This window comes from Leptodactylus fuscus, chromosome 7, assembly GCF_031893055.1.
Source record: "Leptodactylus fuscus isolate aLepFus1 chromosome 7, aLepFus1.hap2, whole genome shotgun sequence".
NCBI classification, from domain to species: Eukaryota; Metazoa; Chordata; class Amphibia; order Anura; family Leptodactylidae; genus Leptodactylus; species Leptodactylus fuscus.
In genome coordinates this window covers 50,213,091-50,235,666 of record NC_134271.1, presented here as the reverse complement: position 1 = coordinate 50,235,666, position 22,576 = coordinate 50,213,091, and the positions used below count along the sequence as shown (strand labels likewise).

Below are 22,576 nucleotides of genomic sequence, written 5' to 3'. Positions count from 1 at the left end.
GTGTGGAGTGATGAATGCAGCCCACCACTCAGTCCCGGGGAGCCAGTAATGCAATGTACGTGTCCTTCAGTATTGGCCCAGATATACTATTGTGGTTATGACTAAACAGTTGTGTAAACTTGTTGTATCTATTTTGGACTAAAATTTTTCGACATACTAGACATGTGGGTGTGGATTTCAGTAAACAGGGGGTTCTTTAAATGAGCCACAATACGCCAAAGATGCACTAAAATAGTGCTGAAAAATTCTGGCTCAAAGTAAGCCAATAAGATATATCAGATTTATCATCCAGCATCAGCCACAGTGATAAATATAGCGAATTTGACACTTTCTAACGATTAGTAAATCTGGGCATGTGAAGGCCATTACAATAACAGATACAATGTTATATTACAATATATTAACAAAGTTAAGCGCGTCACACACAAGTTGGCTGTTGATCAAATAGTAGCTCAAATTGTCCATATAGAAACTTGCAGAATTTGTTTAAATAATAAAATTCTGCACAGTGTGACCCAATGCTATAAGATGCTATCAAGCTGTATTTCTATTGAAATATGCCCTGCAGACAGAACAAAGCCACTTGTTTGCTACTCTATATACAGCTACCGCCCCTTTCACCTGCTGCCATGTAGTCACAAACATAATCACACAGGTGAATTGGTTGCACCCGAAACATCAGCACTGCCCTCTCCTGCTGCCTAATGTGCCTGTCTATTCTATGTTCTGTGGCCATGGATTTCAGAGGATAGTATATATCTGGGGTCAAGAAGTGGGCAGCCTGAGAAATGATAAAGATCACACGAAGAGGATATTATTCAATGCATAAAAGGTGAGACGTTCAAAATATATTCCCAATTTTGTGCTCCTTATTTGGTTTGCATCCAGTGAGTGGATCTTCAAGGAACAATCTGTCACTCTTATTTATTCTCTTCTTATATTGTGTAATGCAGCTTTAAACAAGTGTCAGCTCTTGTCCATGGGCTATGCCTGGGGTTACAGTGAAAGGTGGAAGAGGTGTCACTTTCTCTTAAGAGGATTTTTAGGATTTAGTAAGTTGCATGACAAGTCAATTATCCTTGACATATAGTCGTGATTAGAGATGAGCGAACACTAAAATGTTCGAGGTTCGAAATTCGATTCGAACAGCCGCTCACTGTTCGAGTCTTCGAATGGGTTTCGAACCCCATTATAGTCTATGGGGAACATAAACTCGTGGGGGAAACCCAAATTCGTGTCTGGAGGGTCACCAAGTCCACTATGACACCCCAGGAAATGATACCAACACCCTGGAATGACACTGGGACAGCAGGGGAAGCATGTCTGGGGGCATAAAAGTCACTTTATTTCATGGAAATCCCTGTCAGTTTGCGATTTTCGCAAGCTAACTTTTCCCCATAGAAATGCATTGGCCAGTGCTGATTGGCCAGAGTACGGAACTCGACCAATCAGCGCTGGCTCTGCTGGAGGAGGCGGAGTCTAAGATCGCTCCACACCAGTCTCCATTCAGGTCCGACCTTAGACTCCGCCTCCTCCGGCAGAGCCAGCGCTGATTGGCCGAAGGCTGGCCAATGCATTCCTATGCGAATGCAGAGACTTAGCAGTGCTGAGTCAGTTTTGCTCAACTACACATCTGATGCACACTCGGCACTGCTACATCAGATGTAGCAATCTGATGTAGCAGAGCCGAGGGTGCACTAGAACCCCTGTGCAAACTCAGTTCACGCTAATAGAATGCATTGGCCAGCGCTGATTGGCCAATGCATTCTATTAGCCCGATGAAGTAGAGCTGAATGTGTGTGTTAAGCACACACATTCAGCACTGCTTCATCACGCCAATACAATGCATTAGCCAGTGCTGATTGGCCAGAGTACGGAATTCGGCCAATCAGCGCTGGCTCTGCTGGAGGAGGCGGAGTCTAAGGTCGGACCTGAATGGAGACTGGTGTGGAGCGATCTTAGACTCCGCCTCCTCCAGCAGAGCCAGCGCTGATTGGCCGAATTCCGTACTCTGGCCAATCAGCGCTGGCCAATGCATTCTATTAGCCCGATGAAGTAGAGCTGAATGTGTGTGCTTAGCACACACATTCAGCTCTACTTCATCGGGCTAATAGAATCAGCGCCAATCAGCGCTGGCCAATGCATTCTATTAGCCCGATGAAGTAGAGCTGAATGTGTGTGCTTAGCACACACATTCAGCTCTACTTCATCGGGCTAATAGAATGCATTGGCCAATCAGCGCTGGCCAATGCATTCTATTAGCTTGATGAAGCAGAGTGTGCACAAGGGTTCAAGCGCACCCTCGGCTCTGATGTAGCAGAGCCGAGGGTGCACAAGGGTTCAAGTGCACCCTCGGCTCTCCTACATCAGAGCCGAGGGTGCGCTTGAACCCTTGTGCAGCCTCGGCTCTGCTACATCAGAGCCGAGGGTGCGCTTGAACCCTTGTGCACACTCTGCTTCATCAAGCTAATAGAATGCATTGGCCAGCACTGATTGGCCAGAGTACGGAATTCGGCCAATCAGCGCTGGCCAATGCATCCCTATGGGAAAAAGTTTATCTCACAAAAATCACAATTACACACCCGATAGAGCCCCAAAAAGTTATTTTTAATAACATTCCCCCCTAAATAAAGGTTATCCCTAGCTATCGCTGCCTGTACAGCTATCCCTGTCTCATAGTCACAAAGTTCACATTCTCATATGACCCGGATTTGAAATCCACTATTCGTCTAAAATGGAGGTCACCTGATTTCGGCAGCCAATGACTTTTTCCAATTTTTTTCAATGCCCCCAGTGTCGTAGTTCCTGTCCCACCTCCCCTGCGCTGTTATTGGTGCAAAAAAGGCGCCAAGGAAGGTGGGAGGGGAATCGAATTTTGGCGCACTTTACCACGCGGTGTTCGATTCGAACATGGCGAACACCCTGATATCCGATCGAACATGTGTTCGATAGAACACTGTTCGCTCATCTCTAGTCGTGATGTGTGGAGTGCGACCAACAGAACTTCACCAATCCAGAAAACAAAGGGATTCAGATTCTGTTCTCACATTCTTTTAACTTAATAGGAAATAAGGAAAATCCAAATGATTGATCTTGTCCTTTTCTGTATTCACCATTCAGGGGTATTCCTCTCTAGCATGTATCTACCTTGGCAGAAGTGAAGCCCTGTTACTCTAGCATGCCTCCACCTTGGCAAACATGTATCCATGTTAATGTATCAATAAAATTCTGCCATTTATGATGTACAATATTGTTTTTGTGGCTTATACCATTTTGTGAATCAGTCAAAATGGCGTTGCAAGATCCTAGTATGTTCCAGCTTTGTGCTCTAATATCCACTGAGGAACTAGATTCTGAGTACGCTGCTCATCAAAATGGCTTACTTCTTTCCGAGCAGCAACAACAACCACAAGAACAGTGTTTTCTTGGCACCTCTCGTTGCACCGGAACAGTTAGCAGGCAATCAAAGCTTATGCGTCAGAATGATTATGAAAGTTTCCGTTGTAGCAAGTGCAAGAAGTGGAGGGCAGCCAAAAATGCTATAATTGAGGGAGAAATCCACGGCGCCTCACAGGAAGATCAGTTGCGTTCATTTTTTGCTACAGTCGCAGCAGATAGCAAGTCTCACACCAAAGTTTTGATCAAAGCTGCGCTTGCCATCATTTATCTTTGGGCTAAAAATCTCTCATAATGTGAAGTATGTCAACATCATAAATGGCCGGCCAAACTTATAATTCAGCATTATTGATAGGTGCCTACTGTTTATTATATAAAACAATAATGCATGTCGGCAAGATGGAGACATGCTAGAGTACTTTTGCCAACGTGGAGACATGCTAGAGCAGGGGTGCTCACACTTTGTCAGCATTTGAGCTACTTTATAACATGTCCAAGTCGAAAGATCTACTACCCACTTCTTGGGGGCCGGGCTGTGGGAGGGACCGGGCATGTGGGCGGGGCCGGGCAGATCGTGAGAGCAGGAGACAGCGGCGTTCTGTGGCCGCCCAGGGATCCCCAATGTCTGCTTGTTCACAGTGCAGGCTGAGAGTTATCTCTGGACACTGGCAGGCTGGAGCTGCGGCAGCCCCGCCTGCCAGTGTCCGTAGATGACTCTCAGCCTGTGCTATGAACAAGCAGCACCTCGGCCCCCTCCATCCCTAAGAGCGGCCTGCAAGTGTCCGGAGTGCTTGTTCACAGCGCAGGCTGAGAGTCGACTCTCAGCCTGCACTGTGAACAAGCAGACAGCGGGGATCCCTGGCTGCATCCCGCGATCGACCCATACGTCCATTGCGATCGACTGGTAGATCGCGATCGACGTATTGGGCACCCCTGTGCTAGAGTAATGGTGCTTCACTTTTGCCAAGATGGATACATGCTAGAGTAATACCCCATTCAGGTCAGTGACAATGTGACAACTTTTCTGGGACTTCTTGGAACAGGTGGGGCATCACTATAATTTATGCCAGAAAGTGGCATAGTGCCCCTACACACAGTGTAATGTTTCTAAAGTGCCCCACACAGTCAAATGCACACAAAAAGTAATACTCATTCACCCCATTCCCCTAGAGCTATGTATACAGTAGGTCTGTATATCAGTATTACATAATGCACACCAGAAGTCAAATGGCATATGAGTGCATATGGTTACATGTCTCAATGCCAACTCTATCTGCACCCTGAGGACATGGATACAATACAATACAATTGTGAACCATCCATTTCAACCATTCAAGCTGAGAGTAATGCTGGCTGTGGCTTGGTGCAGGCCTGTTGAATCAAGCCCAAGACAATACATGTGGGAGGAGAGCTGCAGAAAAGTTATAGGGGAGTGGAGAGCTTTTTTTACTTTTTTTATTTGTAAGGCACAACTTTTGTAGGGGTCACTAAGGGATTATACAGTATAGGGAACACTATGGGAACATGTTACAGTGTGGGGTCACTGGGAAACCTTTAGCTTTGACGTTGCATTCACACGATCTTAAACTGCATCAAAACTGCATAGTAAAAAAACCCTACCATTACATGCAGTTCTTCTGTCTGCTTGAGAAGTCGGACATCTTCACTTGCGGACAGGGAAGGACGGGCACGGAGTGCAAAAGAACGCACCCGATGCCCATTGAAATGAATGACAGGTGTCACGGACACAGCTAGTGTCCGCTCCTAATGTCTGTGACAGATTTTGACCGGACACTAGGAGCGGACACTACCTGTCGGACACCGACGGTAGTGTGAACGCTCCCTAACATATTTTATCTGGGCTAAAAACTATCAAATCTGCTATTATTATTATTATTATTATTATTATTATTATTTGGAACTATTTCTTTAGTAGGGGTGTCCAAGTCCGAAGGGACTGGATAATATCTTGCCATATATTGAACTATATCATTGGCCAGTATAGGGGATCGTTTACAAAGTATCATTGATGTTTTGTATGACGTATGAAAAAATACACTAACATGCCAGTTGTAACATGCAATTTCATTTAGTAAATGCCGTTTGTCTATAGGGAACATGGTAGACTCAGAGTGTGCGTTCTGAAAAAAAAAGTTGGGGACTTTCATGAAAAACTGTCTTTGTCACCATAGTGTTCTGTATTCTGCTGTTGAAAAAAAGGTGAAAACTGAGTTGTGACCGGTTGTCGCCTCATTGTATGTAGTGTTTTTTATAGTGTAGTATAGACCCAGTATGAGAAAACTTTAAAAAAATTCTGTTAAAAATACTGAAAAAATATCTTGATAAACAAAATGTTTTTCAGAGAAATGCAGTGTGAGAAACCAAACTTAAAACTATGGGGTTTATTTATGACGACGGTGCTTTCCACACAAGACTTGATCATCCCTCCCTCACCAGGGTTAGCAGCTAATGGGTTAGGTACACGCCATGTTATAAATTATGGGCATCCTCCAGGGTCTGTGTATATAAAGATATATCTATGACATGGATCAATGATAACTATGATGATATAGTTGAGGGGCCAGCAGCTCCACTACCACCATGCCCCATGTCTGCGTGCCCTTTTTGAAGAACGTGGTATGTGCCGCAGAACTTTGCACAAAAAGTGTAACTTTTTTAATGGTTTGTGTGCCAGTTTTCTGGCAATCTATGGTAAATCAGATCTTATATCTTTGATCAATGACTTATATCCTATGCTGTACTAAATGCTATGTTTGGGCAAAAAAATTTGACCCATTTGTAGACCATGAATGTCATTGACCAAAGTGTATAGTTAGGCAGGGAGTCTGATGTGTCAGATTTATAAGTGGTTTATACTGGATGAATACTGTTGCGTATTTTTGTTCCACCTATTAGTTGCCTTATTTTGGTCCTGTGTAAAAAAAATATGCAAATCTATTCTCCAGGATGTAATTAGGAGAACAGTGCACTCTGTGTGCCGCCCTCTAGAGGGCAGCATCCTTAACATCATGCATGACTCAGTTAAAAAGTCTAATTAATCATGATGCGGATTTAATTGCCAAATTAGTATTTCTATTCCAAAAGGAACAGATTCCCAGCTATGGACAGCGCTGTTTCTGCTTATTGGGCCTCCTCAGCATAGCGTAGGGATATTGATTTGGCAGAGTGAGAGACTATAGACCAGGGTCAGGGGATAATCGTACACATCAGGGAGAGTGTGTGCCTACAAAGGCAGTACGGAGACTTATAAGTCATTCCTGCTCCTCTAGGGATTCTGGGTAAAAAAAATATGCAAATCTATTCTCCAGGATGTAATTAGGAGAATAGTGCACTCTGTACGCCGCCCTCTAGAGGGCAGCATCCTTAACATTTTGGTCCAGAATTTTACAATAAAGTTGGTGCATATTGTCACATCTAAGCCAACCCCCTCTTTGAGTGACTATATGCCTATGGTCTCAAACTTATATATACCAAAATGCACCGAGACGATGGACATCATGCCAAGCCAACATTACGCTTACAACTTGGATTCAATGTATAGATAGATGATGAAAACCGCCAGGTGGAGTTCAGCCATGACTATACTCTACATACCAGTAAAAATTCAATGTTCTGTAAGGTAAAGTAATATTAATCATGTATTGTTAGGCTTGTTGTGCAGAGTTTATTGAAGCAGGTTTTGTTGTTGAAATAGACCATGAACATATTGTCTATCTGATGTCATGGTGACCTGGTTGACAGTTGTAGATGATGGCTATTGAGTACAGTCAGGATTCTACATGGTTCACAGCCAATGCAGATGAATCTACCAGCTCACATTTCACACTACTAGCATTGTAGCTTTAGTTTACACTTCATATTTATTTCAACACCACTTGAAGGTCTTACAGGAAGTTCACTGCTTCAGGTTTATCAGTAGATCCCACCTGCCCATAAGACGGAAGCTTTCATTTCATCATTCAGTAAGGGACAGTCTCCAGAGAAGACTATATAAAGGAACGAATAAAGTTGCAGGTAAACACAGACAGAACTAATTAATTTTTTCCATTATTATTAGATCACTGTTGACCATAGAAATAGTATTTGGCCACGATGTCTTCTGCTGAAGTCTATAGCCATCTCAATGGCAGATGTATCTAAAAAAACAGTTGTAGAGCATATTACAATAGTGATTCTCTAGAGTAATACAGTTCATAACCTATATTTATAGTCTGTGAGATATTATTGGTTGATGGATTTACTTTCTACGTGTTTTTATTTTTTATTTTTACAGTAAGAGGTAATTCGGAGACCATGGCCAGGATAAGGGTCATGGGCTCCGCCTTTGCAGTAGTGATACTCCTTCAAATCATTGTCTTGATTCATTTACATCAGAAACCAAATGTTGATCTTCCAACCACAAACGTTCAGTCAAAGAAGGTTCATCTTCTCATTCTTTCCACCTGGAGATCTGGATCATCTCTTGTTGGTCAATTCTTCAGCCAGCACCCTGATGTCTTCTACTTGATGGAGCCAGCTTGGCACGTGTGGAAATCTTTTTCACATTACAACGCCTATGTTCTTCATATGGCAGTAAGTGATATGGTCCGATCTGTCTTTAAATGTGATATGTCTGTGTTTGATACATACATAGAAGATAAGAAGAATGTTTCAGACCTGTTCCAATGGTTTTCCAGTAAGGCTCTCTGTTCACCTCCTGCATGCAATTCCTTTTCTCATTACATCACTAATGAAACTATTTGTAAGAAACTTTGTGGAGATTATCCGTTTAGTAATGTTGAAGAGACATGTGTCAAGTATACCCATATTGTTGTCAAAGAGGTTCGGTTCTTTGACATCACAATACTGTATCCTCTTCTCAAAGATCCTTCCTTAAATCTGAAAATTCTGCATTTGGTGCGTGACCCTCGAGCTGTTGGGAAGTCTCGTGGACAAACTCTGAAAGCCCTAGCCGGGGATAATGGCATTGTCCTAAATACAAACGGCACAAAAATAAATGACACAAACTACGAGGTATTAGGTAAAATTTGTTCGAGTCATGTTAAGATGTATAAGACAGCCATCTACAATCCTCCTCCGTTCCTGAAAGAAAAATACATGTTTGTCAGATACGAAGATTTGGTGCGAAATCCATTAAAAAAAGTGGAGGAGATGTATAAATTTGCAGATTTAAAGATGACTGAAGAGCTTGCTCAATGGATCCATAATTTAACTCATGGCGAAGGATCAAGCATAAGAGCCAAAGCCTTTGAAACTACTTCAAGAGATGCACTAAATGTGTCTGAAGTTTGGAGAAATGTCCTTCCCTTTCAGAAAGTCAGACAAATACAAGACGTGTGCAAGGAAGCTTTGGCTACTTTTAAGTACCAGTTTATGGATTCAGAGGCAGAGCAGAAGGATATGTCAAGAGATTTTCTACTGCCAATGGGGAGTAAATAACATATCAATAAAACAGGCAATATGCCTTTAAATGACAGGAGTGTAAATGGTGCCTGGAAGCGAGAACATATCAAACAAATGATTTATTCCGAAACAAAACTTGTGCTTGCCATTTCCTATATGGGATTTAGAAGCAGATATTTTTTGATTATTTCTGTAAGTCATGTTCATGGGGGAATTTTGTGACTTTGTCGGTACACCTTTTAAATATCTTTTATACAAATACATTTATATTTAGGTCTCATGTTCAAGGTCATACTATGGTGCAGTACAAATTTGTATGGAAAAAGTTCTATAACAGCGCCCATAGACAATTACCTGGTATCTTCACATGCCCTGATTTTCTATGAAGGTACAGAGACTTTGATAAAACCTCTGTAATATGGAGCCATGTGAGTTACTATTTTGATCTAAACACATAGATCTAAATACATAAAGATATTAATATTAATTTTTAAACATTTGCCTAGTTTCTATATGTACACAACACAGCTAAAGTGAAGCAGTGTTCAGAACTCTATAGCCCTCCGCTGCTTTCCATTTGCAATATACAGTATGTTCGAATGTTCAAAAATGGTATAAATTCGGTAGTACATAAATATACATAAATGACAATGTAAAGCAGATCAATAGTATCTATAGTGGAATCTGTTGGACTTTGTCTGCCCCATTAAATTGATCTGTTGTGATATACTTTAGAATGTTGTTTTCTATCATTCAAATGTATCCTCCCCTCGAGCAGGGGTTAAAAGCAGATGTGAACTTAGGGTGCATTCACATTCCAGTTGTCATGAGGAGTTTTCACTAATTTCTACTCCAAAACTTTAAGTTGTCATCAGTTTTTACCACAACGGTCCATGAAAAGGTAGCGTGGACACCGCAAACCCCATTCCTCCTTTTGCCCAGTCCCAATGCAAGTTAAACAAGCCTGTCACTAGGAGCTGACCTACTAAAAAAATAGTGCAGCTCAATCGGTATCAGAGTATACTAACATTCCTGCCAAGACCCCATTATGGAACAATCTGGGCCTGTTGGAGTTACTTGATTCACCAGGTGCCCAGTCCTGGTCGCAGTATGAGATTCCTTGTTCGGGTGATGGGCATGATCAGGGAACTTTGTGTCCTTTGAAAATCGGAGCTCCTCCCACAATATCCCACAAACTCAATTTTTTAGGTTTTTTTCAGATTAGTCCTCTCTTGACAGTTTCTCCCGGATCTCTAACCTCTTGCTGGGGTACCAGAAACCCCAAGGTCTGATTTCAGGTATCTCCCATCACTTGATTCAAGTCAGATCCTCCAGCCCTGGTGAGATGGTACACCTTTATCTCATGTTTAACAGATGAGGCATCCCAAAATTTTCTGACACCCTCCCACTTAGGGGGCGTTCACACTACCGTCGGTGTCCGACAGGTAGTGTCCGCTCCTAGTGTCCGCTCAAAATCTGGCACGGACATTAGGAGCGGACACTAGCTGTGTCCGTGACACCTGTCATTTATTTAAATGGGCATCGGGTGCGTTCTTTTGCACTCCGTGCCCTTCCTTCCCTGTCCGCATGTAAAAATGTCCGACTTCTCAAGCGCACAGAAAAACCCTACATGTCGGGTTTTTCTGTCCGCTTGAGAAGTCGGACATCTTCACTTGCGGACAGGGAAGGAAGGGCACGGAGTGCAAAAGAACGCACCCGATGCCCATTTAAATAAATGACAGGTGTCACGGACACAGCTAGTGTCCGCTCCTAATGTCCATGCCAGATTTTGAGCGGACACTAGGAGCGGACACTACCTGTCGGACACCGACGGTAGTGTGAACGCCCCCTTACGTAAGGTGGGGTATTTAACCCAGGGTGTCTTTGATGCTCATGAACTAATTCACACTTTGGCATATGCTATGGAACTGTGCAGTTACACAAAATTTTTGTAAAAGGTTGTAGATCTCCTATCTGAGGTTCTGGAGCACTGGTCCCCCTCTTTACGGAGATTTGTTTATTCGGAATACTATTCCAGCAAACTCTGCTTTTCAAACATCCAGTGTGGCCCCTTCCCTTCCATGCGCCCAATCATCAGTTTACACCCAGTTTTTGCACTCGGGAGAAATGGCATAACAAACTGTGAGATGCATTTTTTCCCGTTAACACCTTGAGAATATGTTAATTTTAAGGCTAAATAAATGTAGTACTGAATAAAAATTTTAAATAATAATAAATTTAAAAATATTGTTTTCATTTCCGTGAAATGCTTAAAGGATTAATCAACTTTCCAAATGCAGTTTTGAATTATTTGAGGGGTGCAGTTTTGAAGATGGATGATGAAAAGATGATGCCAATATAAAGCAGAGATAAGGTAGATATAATATTTATTCATGTATTTGGGTGGTGAGACTATGTCTGAAAAGCAGAGCATTTCACATTTCGAAAATTAAGAAATTTGGAAAAAAAAATCCCATTTCCCTTTTTTATAAATAAATACAAACATATTGATCAATGTTTAACACTAACATTAAGTTAAATGTGTCATGAAAAAAACTCTCAAAATCACTTGTGTAAGTTAAAGCATCTCAAAGTTATTGCCATATAAAGTGAAACGACGGTTTTGAAGAATGAAGCCTGGTCCTTAAGGGGTTAAAATAAAAAACCCAACAGAATAAGGAATTTTTGTGTTGGCTGAGAGCCCTGCACGGTATAAAACGTTCCCTGAAGTCTGTCTCTGTCTACAGATCTACTTAGACGGACTAGTCAAGCCTACCATGTTTGATTTAAATTGAGCTGTGGATGTTACTCCATTCCATGGTGAAAATCTGTGACGTTTTTACAATAGGTAGTTTGTGCTATGGATATCAAAATCTGCTGCAGTTTATTGTTTTTCACTCTGATAGATTTTAACAAATATGAAACTTGTTGCTGAAGAGGAAATAGCTAAAGAACCGTGTCAATGGTAAAACTGCAAGTGGTTCTCAGCTGTGCCACAAATAACGCTTCATTTTCACATACTGACACTCACTTGCTGTACAAAGGGTAGGGGCGACTTTAGGTTCTGCCGTGATGCCTCACTGAAGTGTATTGGACAGCAGTGCAGTACCTAAAGCTGCTGCATATCGTATGACAAATGAGCAGCATGGCTCCTGGCATGTAAAAATTACTGGGAGCTGCACTGTTGTAGACCAGATGATCTGCAGGGGTCCCAAGTATTGCACCTCTGAAGATTTAATACTGATGGCCTATCCTAGGGAAAGGCCATCAATATTAGAAAGTGTATAACCTCTTGACACGAAGGCCCCATGTTGCGAGCTACTGCCAAAAAGCACCGCAGGAAAAACTGCAATATTTATCAATGTTGCTCGGGCATGTGTCCCGGCCCTTTGGAAGTCCTCCAATCCCCCCCTACCTCCGCAACTGACTTTGCAAAGTGGAAGACATTAGGGTGATGGAAGACCTCACTGCGTCATTGCGAGATGCCCGAGAGGCCTACTTGGAGGCTTCGACCCCGTGGATTCTCTTTCAAGGTACCCGCATGTATAAAGACTTGGTTGGTTGATGTGCTTTTGTGACTGTTGGTTTCCTGGCCAGAGCTGCTCCCCAATCCCCCCATTTTTTCTTCTTCTTTCTTCCCTGTTCATCCTATGTTTGTCTTATCATAAGGTTTGTACCTATGTGCTTTTGCTCTTGTGCTAGGTGCATGTTCCGTCCATCTGGACAAGATAACATATACTCTGCTGTTACGGGCCGGTATATCTCGGCCCTGTTATACATTTGTTTTGTTTATTGCTTGTTTACCGCAACATTTTTCACAAAATCCACAGAGTTCTCCTCTGCAGATTTTCTACTTCAATCATAGCCATACAGAAAAGGCAGTATGTCCACTGTGGATATATTACTGAAATGTGTGGCTGGGATTAGCCAGGATTAGGCTAAGGCCCCACGGGACAATCCACAGCTGCCGAAAAAAAACGCAGCGGGAACGCATTGTGGTTCTTCCAATGGCACTTTAAACAGAAAGTTTCCGTCCGGTGGGACCCCGGCCTCAAAAGGTTATTCACAGCTCAGTCTTTCATTGCACAGTGTGCTGTGCCGTTCCAGCCTTCAGTTGTCCCTGTAGTTCCAACCTTGTGGTTGGGATAAAAACCATGTCTGGCTGAAATATATGTCCATTTTAACCTAGGTTGTTTGGAGATATTATTATAGGAATAGTTTTCAAAAGGAATGACTTTTGAAATATGGATGTGATATGTTAATGTAATAACTCCATATCATTTAGTGTCATTCTTTATACTATTAAGTATAGGCAGCTAATGTCTGGGCTCTTTGTATTCTGGCATAGGCACTCTGTGTGTTGCAGCATTTTGGGGTTATTGTCCAAGGGGAGAACAATTCGGTAATACAACGTCCAATGGAACTTGCCACAATAATTTTCTGACAGAATTATACAGAATCCAACAGACATTTCCTTCGCCTCTATATTAAACTGAAAAAACATTGATGAACAAATGGATATCAGAAGTCTTTGGGTTACATATTAAAGCTCTATACAGCAGAAATATTGGATGGGCCTGCAATCCACTCATATCTACGAGAACTAAGACTCAGAGGTGCCAAAGGGTTTCCTGTCATATTTTCAGTTTATTTTTGCCTATGGTCAGGATCATTGTGATAACAGGGTGAGATGTATCAGCAAGCTCCTTTGTACCATTACTGGAGGAGTATACAAGTTTTTTGAATGGTATACAATACACAGGACCTTTCACCAATTTGGGCACAGGCAGTTCTATATACTGTTGGAAAGCCGACAGTGCGCTGAATTCAGCGTACTGTCGGCTTTCCCAATCTGTGCCCTGGGTAAAGAGCTATCGGTCCCGGTATTGTAGTTCTTTACAGTCAGAAGGGCGTTTCTGACAGTCAGTCAGGTACGTCCTTCTCCGTAGCAGCGCCTATCGCGCTGTACAGCGTGAGCGGGGAGGAACGTCCCCTCTCCTCCTGATAATACTCGTTTATGGACGAGCACTGTGAGCAGAGGTAGGGGGCGTTCCTCCCCGCTCACACTGTACAGCGCGATAGGCACTGCTTTGAAGAAGGATGTACCTGACTGACTGTCAGGAACGCCCTTCTGACTGTAAAGAACTACAGTACCAGGACCGATAGCGCTTTACCCGGGGCACAGATCGGGAAAGCAGACAGTGCGCTGAATTCAGTGCACTGTCAGCTTTCCAGCAGTATATAGAACTGCTTGTGCCCAAATTGGTGAAAGGTCCTCTTTAAGATATTTGTGCCACATATCCTGTACAAAACTTTATGTACAATGAGAAATAGCATGGAGAAGAATTATAACAGTATCAGATGTGTATGACTGTAGAATCTGTTAAGATAAGCAGCTACACCTTGGTTTACCACGTTTAATGGCTTTACTAAGCTTTTAGGCTTAAAAACGCACTGCACAAAAGAAAAGGTCTGATTATGGGTAGTAAGGATTTATGTGCTGGATAGGAGTCCATGTACTACAGGTGAGTGGATGGTACCACTGCTAGGATTACGGAGATCAATTTTTCCTGGTTTACTGACGATTTTTAAGGTGCATCAAGGAAGGTTCCTGAGCGGAATACGGAGGATACAATCTTTCCCATGTTGTTTATTGTAGCTTCGCTGTCCGAACTGGATTCGGAGTCACTGCTTCCTGAATAGGCGCCTAGGCCCGGTAAGATTCCAATACAGACGGAGGCTGGAGGGCAATGAACTCGAGAACCAGGGATAGAGGAGCTTCCGACAGTGCTAGAATGACTCTCTAAAAACACAAAACACCATGGCAAGTATGAAGCATCTGACAATGCAGCCAACATCACATGAACATACAAAGAAACATAGAGACTACACAAAATATTGTGCCTAATGGCAAACCTGACATTGCTTTTTATTGGTGAAGCAATCTATGATATGAGACTAATAATGCATACCTTTTAACTTATCATGATCCTGTTCAAGCTTTAATTTCTTTGGCCCAGAACTTTCAGAATTACTGGAAAAAAAATATTTTACACTTGAATATAAAAACAAATATTTAAAAAACAAACAAACAAACAAAACTCAGCAATTTTATAGGGCAGTGAGGGTGAGGGCACAAGAGTGAACCTTCACCTGTATTTATGGCATATCATATGGGAATCTCTCTTTAAAGAGAAATATGAGCACTTTGGAGCAACAAGGGTGTCACTGTTGCTCTCATCTCATGGAAGAGTAAGGGTCCATTCACACGGAGGAAAATGGTAAGGAATTTGGTCTGGAATCCGCCTCACATTCAGCACTGAAAAAAGCTTTTTTTTTTTTTTCCACGCTGAAATTCCACACCATTTTCCTCCATGTAAATGGCCCCTTAAGCCTTCCAGCAGCCAATCCCAGTCTGGTATGACAGACAGGACCAGGCTATGTAGATCACCAAGACCTGAGCTCTTTTTGGCCATAAATTAGTGTGTAATTTAAAGTAGCTCAAACATGTGCCTTTATCTATGTGGAAATATCCTAAAGTGCTGCAATACCTCTTGTGCCGAACTGCTCCTGCCAGCAACTTTGACTGAGAAAATTTATTCTTGTTGTCGCAAGGTTTGGTCAGAGGTTTCTTCTCAGCGTCCCTCTTCTTATGCTCTGTAGATGTGGCAGCTACTGTCCGTGCATTGTAGGCCAAGATTATTAAGGATGTAACGGATTGTATAAGTGAACTTATACTTGTGAAGGATGCCAGCTTGTGCCTGTCTTCATCTTACATTCCTCTCTCGGGCGCTTCTCAGGGCTCATCCCCCTCCTTGCGGAAAACTTATTTATAATGAGATGAAACTTCTTGTTCATGCCTTATCCAATAGTTATATGCTAAACATTATGTAACAACTCTATACCTAATTATGTTTTGTTAATTATACCAATCGCACGCTTTGTCTATGCAATGTATAACCAAAACTACAATGAACAAAAAAAACTCACCATCCGCCATTAAATACCAGAATCCATATTGGTCATATAATCGTACCTTGTGGCTATGTGTGTTTCTCTTAGCTGGCTCATATACCATTTGTACTCATTTGAACTTCATTACAGTGATACTTAGAGTGGATTGCGCTCACATACCTGAACCCCTTCTGTAGATGTTCCCCAAAGCTCTGCCTCTCCTGTTGTTCATCTACACTCTCAGCCTTAGCCAACTCATACAATCTCACGGTTTTCAATTCCTTCGCTACGCCAATAACACTGAAATATAGCTCTCTGGACTAGATGTTACCACTAGAGATGAGCGAGTAGTGAAATATTCAATTCGAGTAGTCCTCAATACTCAACTATTTATTCAAATATCGAATCCCATTATAGTCTATTGGAAAAAAAAATAAATGCTCGTTTCAGAGAAATTAAAATTCAACTAATTGGAGTCACCAAGTCCACAATGACACCTCAGGAAATGATGCCAACTCCTCTGGAATGCAACTGGGACAGCAGGGGAAGCATGTCTGGGGGCATCTAACATGCCCAAGTCCCAGTATTATTATTATTGCTGCTGATTTAACCAGCCAATGACTGTATACGGGTTTTTTTTCCCCCCAATGCCTACCTTGTCCTGTCCCACCTCCCCTGCATAGTTATTGGTGTAAAAAAAAAAAAAAAAAAGCGCACCAGAGAAAATGGGAGGAGAATCGAATTTTTACTGTGTTTACCGCGTGGTATTCGACTGAGTACGAGTATTTCGAATACCATAGTATTCGATCGAATACTACTCGCTCATCTCTAGTTTCCATTCTGTTGTCCAGAGTATCTAGCAGCCATAGCTCATCATTTTTTGCTCCCCACCACACAGCCCCCTCTACCAGACCCATCTATCAAAGTTAGCGGGACCACATTTACCCTAGTCCCACAGGCCCCTCTACCTTGGGATAACCTTTGACTCTGACCTATCCTTCAAGCCACACATGCAAACTTTCAACATCTCCCGCCACTCCTTCCTCACCCAAGACTACAAAAATGCTAGTCCACGCCCTCATAATCTCCCGCTTAGACTACTTCAACACCTTACTCCATGGCCTCCCAGCAGATGTTCTTGCCACCCTCCAGTCCACCTTAAATTGTGCAGCTCACTTAATCTACCTCTCCCCCCGTTCTTCATCGCCTGCTCCCCTCTGCTAATCCCTTCACTGACTACCCATCACCCAGCGAATAGAGTTCAAAATGTTCACACCGACATACAAAGCCATCCACAACCTGTCCCCTCTATACATCTCTGACCTAATCTCCCACTACCTGCCCACGCGTAAACTCCGATCCTATCAAGGCCTCCTACTATGTTCTGCTCTTATCCGCTCTGCATACAAATGTCTCCAAGACTTCTCCTTAGTTCTACTTTGAGGCTAAGGCCTCGCATAGTGAAACGACCTTATAAAAAACCCATAACACACCACTGAAGAAAGAAAAAAAAAAAAAAAGGGGAGACATTTTTTCCACAGTATTTTCCATTGCACTTTTGCTCAGGTTTTTCTCTTTTTCTTCCCCTTTTATACCTATAGGTAAAACACCAGCTTTTCCACCTGTATAATTGGCATGCTGCGATTTTCAAAAACATGGTGGTTTTTAAAAATGCAGCTTTTCCGCAGCAGATTTTCTTCTGCAACTTGTGGTTGGAATTATCCAGAATCTTTGCAGGTACTGTAAAACGCAGTGTTTTTTGATGCGATGTTTCCACAGCGGCTAAAACGCTGCATCTTTGCGACATAAGGATTATAGCCTCAGGATGTTTTCTTCAGCGCTGTCAGTAGGCATATCTAAAAATTGCTCTGCAAATGCCTTATTCTCACTATATTGCAAATTGAGCCTGTCAACCATACAGCTTATGAAAGGATATTCTAAATTCATTTAACTCCTTATTTTCTTCATCTCTCCTTTGCTTTTCCAGCAACTCCTGTTTCCTTGAAACTTCATTAAGAAAGTCTGTTTCAGCCACGTCCAAGCCTCGGACCATATTTTCTTTAGAACAATACAAAAGTATGAGAGATTTATTATGTACATCATTGTGACTTATTAACTTTTCATATCCTATATACTCGAGTATAAGCCAAGGCCCCTAATTTTACCACAAAAAAAACTGGGAAAACTTATTAAATCGAGTATAAGCCTAGGGGAAAAAATGCAGCAGCTACTGGAAAATTTCAAAAATTAAAATAGATAGCAATAATATTACATTAACTGATCACTGATCTTTACATTAAAAATGACTTGATAGGGCTGCAAATGCAGATACATATAGGACAGGTATAGGACCTGCTCCATAAGTTCCAGCTCTTCAATTTGGCCCGGACACACAGCTGCAAAAGCGACGACATCTATGTGTACGGGCCCATTGAAATATAATAGTACAGAATTTTATCCACCATTGCAGATAAAAAGTCTGGTCATGTGTATTACAGTTTAGTAACTCCATGTACCTCAGGTTAATCGCAGTTAACCCCATCATGTCCCTCACATTACCCCCCTATGTGCCTCACATAAGAGTTAGGGTGCATTCACACGGAGTCTACGCTCAGCTGATTCTGAACGTAAAACATGTTCAGAATGAGCGTGTACAAAGCAGATCCCATTCATTTTGTATGGGAGCCGGCATACGTGCACTCCCCATAGAAATGAATGGGCTGCTTTTTTCCCCTATTGCTTTCAATGTGATACGCGCGTATCACATTGAAAGCAATAGGGAAAAAAGCAGCCCATTCATTTCTACGGGGAGCGCACGTATACCGGCTTCCATAGAAATGAATGGGATCTGCTTTGTACGCACTCATTCTGAACGTGTTTTACGTTCAGAATCAGCTGAGCGTAGACTCAGTGTGAATGCACCCTTAGGGTGCATTCACACTGAGTAAACGCTAGCTTATTTTGTAGAGTAAAATTACACTTGTAAATTTTGCTATTCCATTGACTTCAATGACATTTTACAGGCGTATTTTTACAGGCGTATTTTTTACAGGCGTATTTTTTACAGGCGTATTTTTACACTTGTAAAAAAATATCATTGAAGTCAATGGGATAGCAAAATTTACAAGTGTAATTTTACTCTACAAAATAAGCTAGCGTTTACTCAGTGTGAATGCACCCTTACTGATAGAGATGAGCAAGTAGTATTCAATTGAATACCTCGCCGCCATAGGAATGCGTGTAAGGTATGCGGACAGCAAGGGGTTAAGCGCATCGAATATTCGATGCGCTTAACCTCTTGGTGTTTGGCCGCTTAACCTCTTGGTGTTTGGCCGCTTACACATATTCCTATGGCGGCGAGGTATTCAATTGAATACTACTTGCTCATCTCTAGTTACTGACATGTGAGAGACATGGAGGTAGTAATTATTACATTAAACCTTATTAAGGCACTTTATCATTACCTCCATATGTCTGACATATCAGTAACCCTAATATGGGGCACACAGGGATTAATGTGAGGGACATGACGGAGTTAACTGCTATTAATGTGAGGCACAAGGAGGTACTGAAACTAAATTAAGAACCCCAAATGCCTGACATTACTAGGAATTGTAACCCCAGTATGCCACCTCCCGGGCACAGCACTGCAAGGACCTGCATAAATTAAGTGAGGGGGGAGTGTCCTATGTCCCCCTTCACTTAATTTATGCAGGTCCTTGCAGTCCTGTGCTGCCTGACTCGAGTATAAGCCGAGGGGGGCTTTTTCAGCATAAAAACTGTGCTGAAAAAGTCAGCTCATACTCGAGTATATACGGTAATTTGTCATGTTAATCATTGTGGATTGTGGAATGGCTTCTCATCTGCAGGCTGTCAGGGTATGCCCAAAGTTTTCCAGACCTCACTGATCAGAAGAACAGGGGGCGTCTTAGCTGAAGATGGCTGAAGTACAGCAGTTAGCCATCTCTGGCATTCCCAATGAAATGAATGGAGTAGTGCAAGCGCTGCCTGACAACTGCTCCATTCAAAACGCAGGTCAAAAGTTCCCTGTTCCTTAGTGTGTGTGTAGGTCTGAGTGGCTAGGCTCCCACTCATCTGCAAGTTTTCTCCTATCCTATGGATAGGGAACAAATTTCTTTCAAGGGAATACCAGCAAGACGGTTCTTACTGAATTTAAACTGCTCTTCATATTCCTGTTGTTTTGTCTCTTTCTGTTCCTGAAGCTTCTCATATAAAGACCGTGTGTCATGTACTTCCTCTGGGCACTCTGGCAAAAATATTGAAAACAGAAATACAAATAGTGCAAGATCAAATACAAGGAGAAATATCACAATAAATGTTATTTAACATCAACATTGTCATTTTGTTTTCATATTTGAGGAGTGTTACACTTTTTTTCCCTTTTATCCCAGGAGACTTAAAGGGGCTGGCCCAGGATAACTAGAAACTCCTACAATAATCTAAACACCCCCCTTCCTCCTACTTTCTAAATAACATAATTTATCAAAAATGGATAGTTACCCATATTTTCTGATTATTCGGTGACGATCCGTTTCCCCATTTCCAGAAACAAATCATTACTACTATGAACAGAGCATCACTACTCAGCTACTGCTTGGCCGACGTGTTTCTGTGCGGGCAAGGAGGAGTATTGATGACGTTCCGTTTCCAGAAACGGAATATCATTGGGAAATCAGAAAATGTGCTTGGGGCAGTCAAATGACCACCCTAGGTATATGGGAAATTATACATTTTCTTTAAAAAGGAGTACATTAGAAGTTAAGCAGTGGGAGGAGGTTTAGCTTAGAGGGCGTTCACAATACTTGCGCCCCTTATCCATCTGCCGTGTTAGATAGGGACAGCTTGGATAAGAGGACAGCTTACCGGTGGTCAGTTTTAAAACCTATTCATTTGAATGGATTTTAAAGCAAACCGCTGGTGTCCCGGGTGTGAATTTTTTTGTTTATCCCGGACAACCCCTATAACTTATGTATGTAATGGAGAGAGTTCTAATTTAGGATCTCCTAAATGAGCAAAGAAGTGCTGTAAGAGCTAAGAATAACTCTTCCTCACAGCTGGGTAAAACACGGTCGCCTATTGATTTAATTAGTTCTGCATGAGACATTTCACAGAATTATACAAGTGATGAAAAAACTTCACAGTGAGAGCTTCTTTATGGCAGGATTGCATGAGAAAGCAAACTAAACAAAAGGGGTCATTCCTTTAAAATCAAAATGAGAAGTCCAGTTTTGTTTTTACTCAGAGTCAGAGTACCCCTTTAATGTAAGCATCAGTTATTTTTCACTTTTTAAGTACCTTCTGGATCTTCTGGCTTCCGAACTTTTTCCCATTCTTCCTGTCGTTTCTTTCGTCGTTCCTCCAATTCTGATTCTGTCACAAACCTTTTGTTCATAACAAGGTCCCCTTCGTGTCTGTCCATTTTGAACACCTGCACGAAAAAAAACCCAAAACAAAACACAAGCTTGGTTTTTCCCTGGAACGGTCATGATTTGCCATGAAAATAAGAGCCATATCCATGGAAAAATTTACACTGTGTCTGAATATTTACAAGTATCATTTAGGGAGAAGGGCAAAACAGGAAGGGATAATATTAATTCCCTCAGGCTCGGTTCACATCTGTGTTGGGTATTCTGTTTGGGGAATAAGACTATAAACAGGTCCGTGTGTTTTCTGCATGGTCTCTGCACAAATCATGCATAGTTCATGAAGTACAGATGAAGATCAGTGCAAGTTTTGCTCTCAACTGTTTCTGCCAGTCCCGTAGTCTTTAAATGAAGAAGTAGTTTGTATATTCAAGCACTTTTCCAGATATCTCTTCACTGCGGTCTTGCTGTATGAAGGATCTGAAGACTTTTAGTTACTGGTGTGGCACTTATTTTTTTTGATCAATGATAATTTTGTATGTGTGTTTAAGGTATGTTCCCACTAACAACACGTGGACTGGAGCTTAGTGTCCGATCACGGGGATCCTAAATGATCAATGATCATGATAATAGATATCTGAAATCCCCTGGTGGCCATGCAATAGGGTGCTTGCATGGCCAACACTCCATTCACCTCTATGGGACTGTTGGAGTCAAGTCACAGGCGTATACTGAAGCTTGTGGGACTCCATACAAAATCTAGAACGGGGCTCCTTCCTATCTTGTTCCATTTAGAATAATGGTGTATTTTATGTGTCCCCTTCAGAGTTGAGAGCCTGGTAGCAAGTGCTACTGCTGCGCCCCCTATAGCTATGTACATAGCTCAGTCAGTTACATTGTAGTCACCATGCATGTGCCCTACCACTCCATTCACAAACATGGACCCCATTGTGATCCGATCTCTAGGTGGGAGCCCTCTCATCCTGACCCTCATCTATATATGGGTGATGGGGCTGGAAGTGGGAACCCCTTTCCCCTGTGTAACTAGCTGGGGTAGCTGCTCTCCATAGGAGTACACACACACTAAACACACAAAGAGGATAAAGTTCGTGTTCAACAAACTTTTCCAATCTTGATCTACTGGAACTTGTAGTTCTACATCGGCAGCCACAGGCTGACTACACACACAGGATCTGCAAGTACAACGGCACTTATTACCCCAAAACTCCCCAAGTCAATGTGCCGTACCCCGCAGCCCCTCACGAGCTCCCCTCCACAGACACCCCTTACCTTACCAATGCCTTTCTCTGCTCGGCTCACTCTCCAACACAGTCCACAGTATATCCGACAATCCTTCTAGCCAATTATCATAGGGCTTACTGCACTGCCCCAACCAATGAAAACCTTCCTTCCATTGC

The 22,576-nt window shown here is 42.2% G+C and overlaps 2 protein-coding genes across 2 annotated transcripts; one reads left to right on the top strand and one right to left on the bottom strand.

Annotated features, from left to right (window-relative positions):
- Nucleotides 1-7,710: 7,710 nt before the first annotated feature.
- LOC142213313 (carbohydrate sulfotransferase 5-like) lies at nucleotides 7,711-8,856 on the top strand. The gene has a single exon (XM_075281630.1). The coding sequence runs from the start codon at nucleotides 7,711-7,713 to the stop codon at nucleotides 8,854-8,856; it is 1,146 nt and encodes a 381-aa protein (XP_075137731.1).
- A 5,367-nt stretch (nucleotides 8,857-14,223) lies between these two features.
- PSME3IP1 (proteasome activator subunit 3 interacting protein 1) lies at nucleotides 14,224-22,545 on the bottom strand. Its single transcript, XM_075280583.1, has 7 exons — nucleotides 22,454-22,545; nucleotides 21,091-21,223; nucleotides 19,943-20,041; nucleotides 17,711-17,832; nucleotides 15,372-15,508; nucleotides 14,793-14,854; nucleotides 14,224-14,623 (listed from the first exon to the last, which is right to left on the bottom strand). The coding sequence occupies exons 2-7, from the start codon at nucleotides 21,212-21,214 to the stop codon at nucleotides 14,409-14,411; spliced, it is 759 nt and encodes a 252-aa protein (XP_075136684.1). The 5' UTR covers nucleotides 21,215-21,223; nucleotides 22,454-22,545; the 3' UTR covers nucleotides 14,224-14,408.
- Nucleotides 22,546-22,576: the final 31 nt, after the last annotated feature.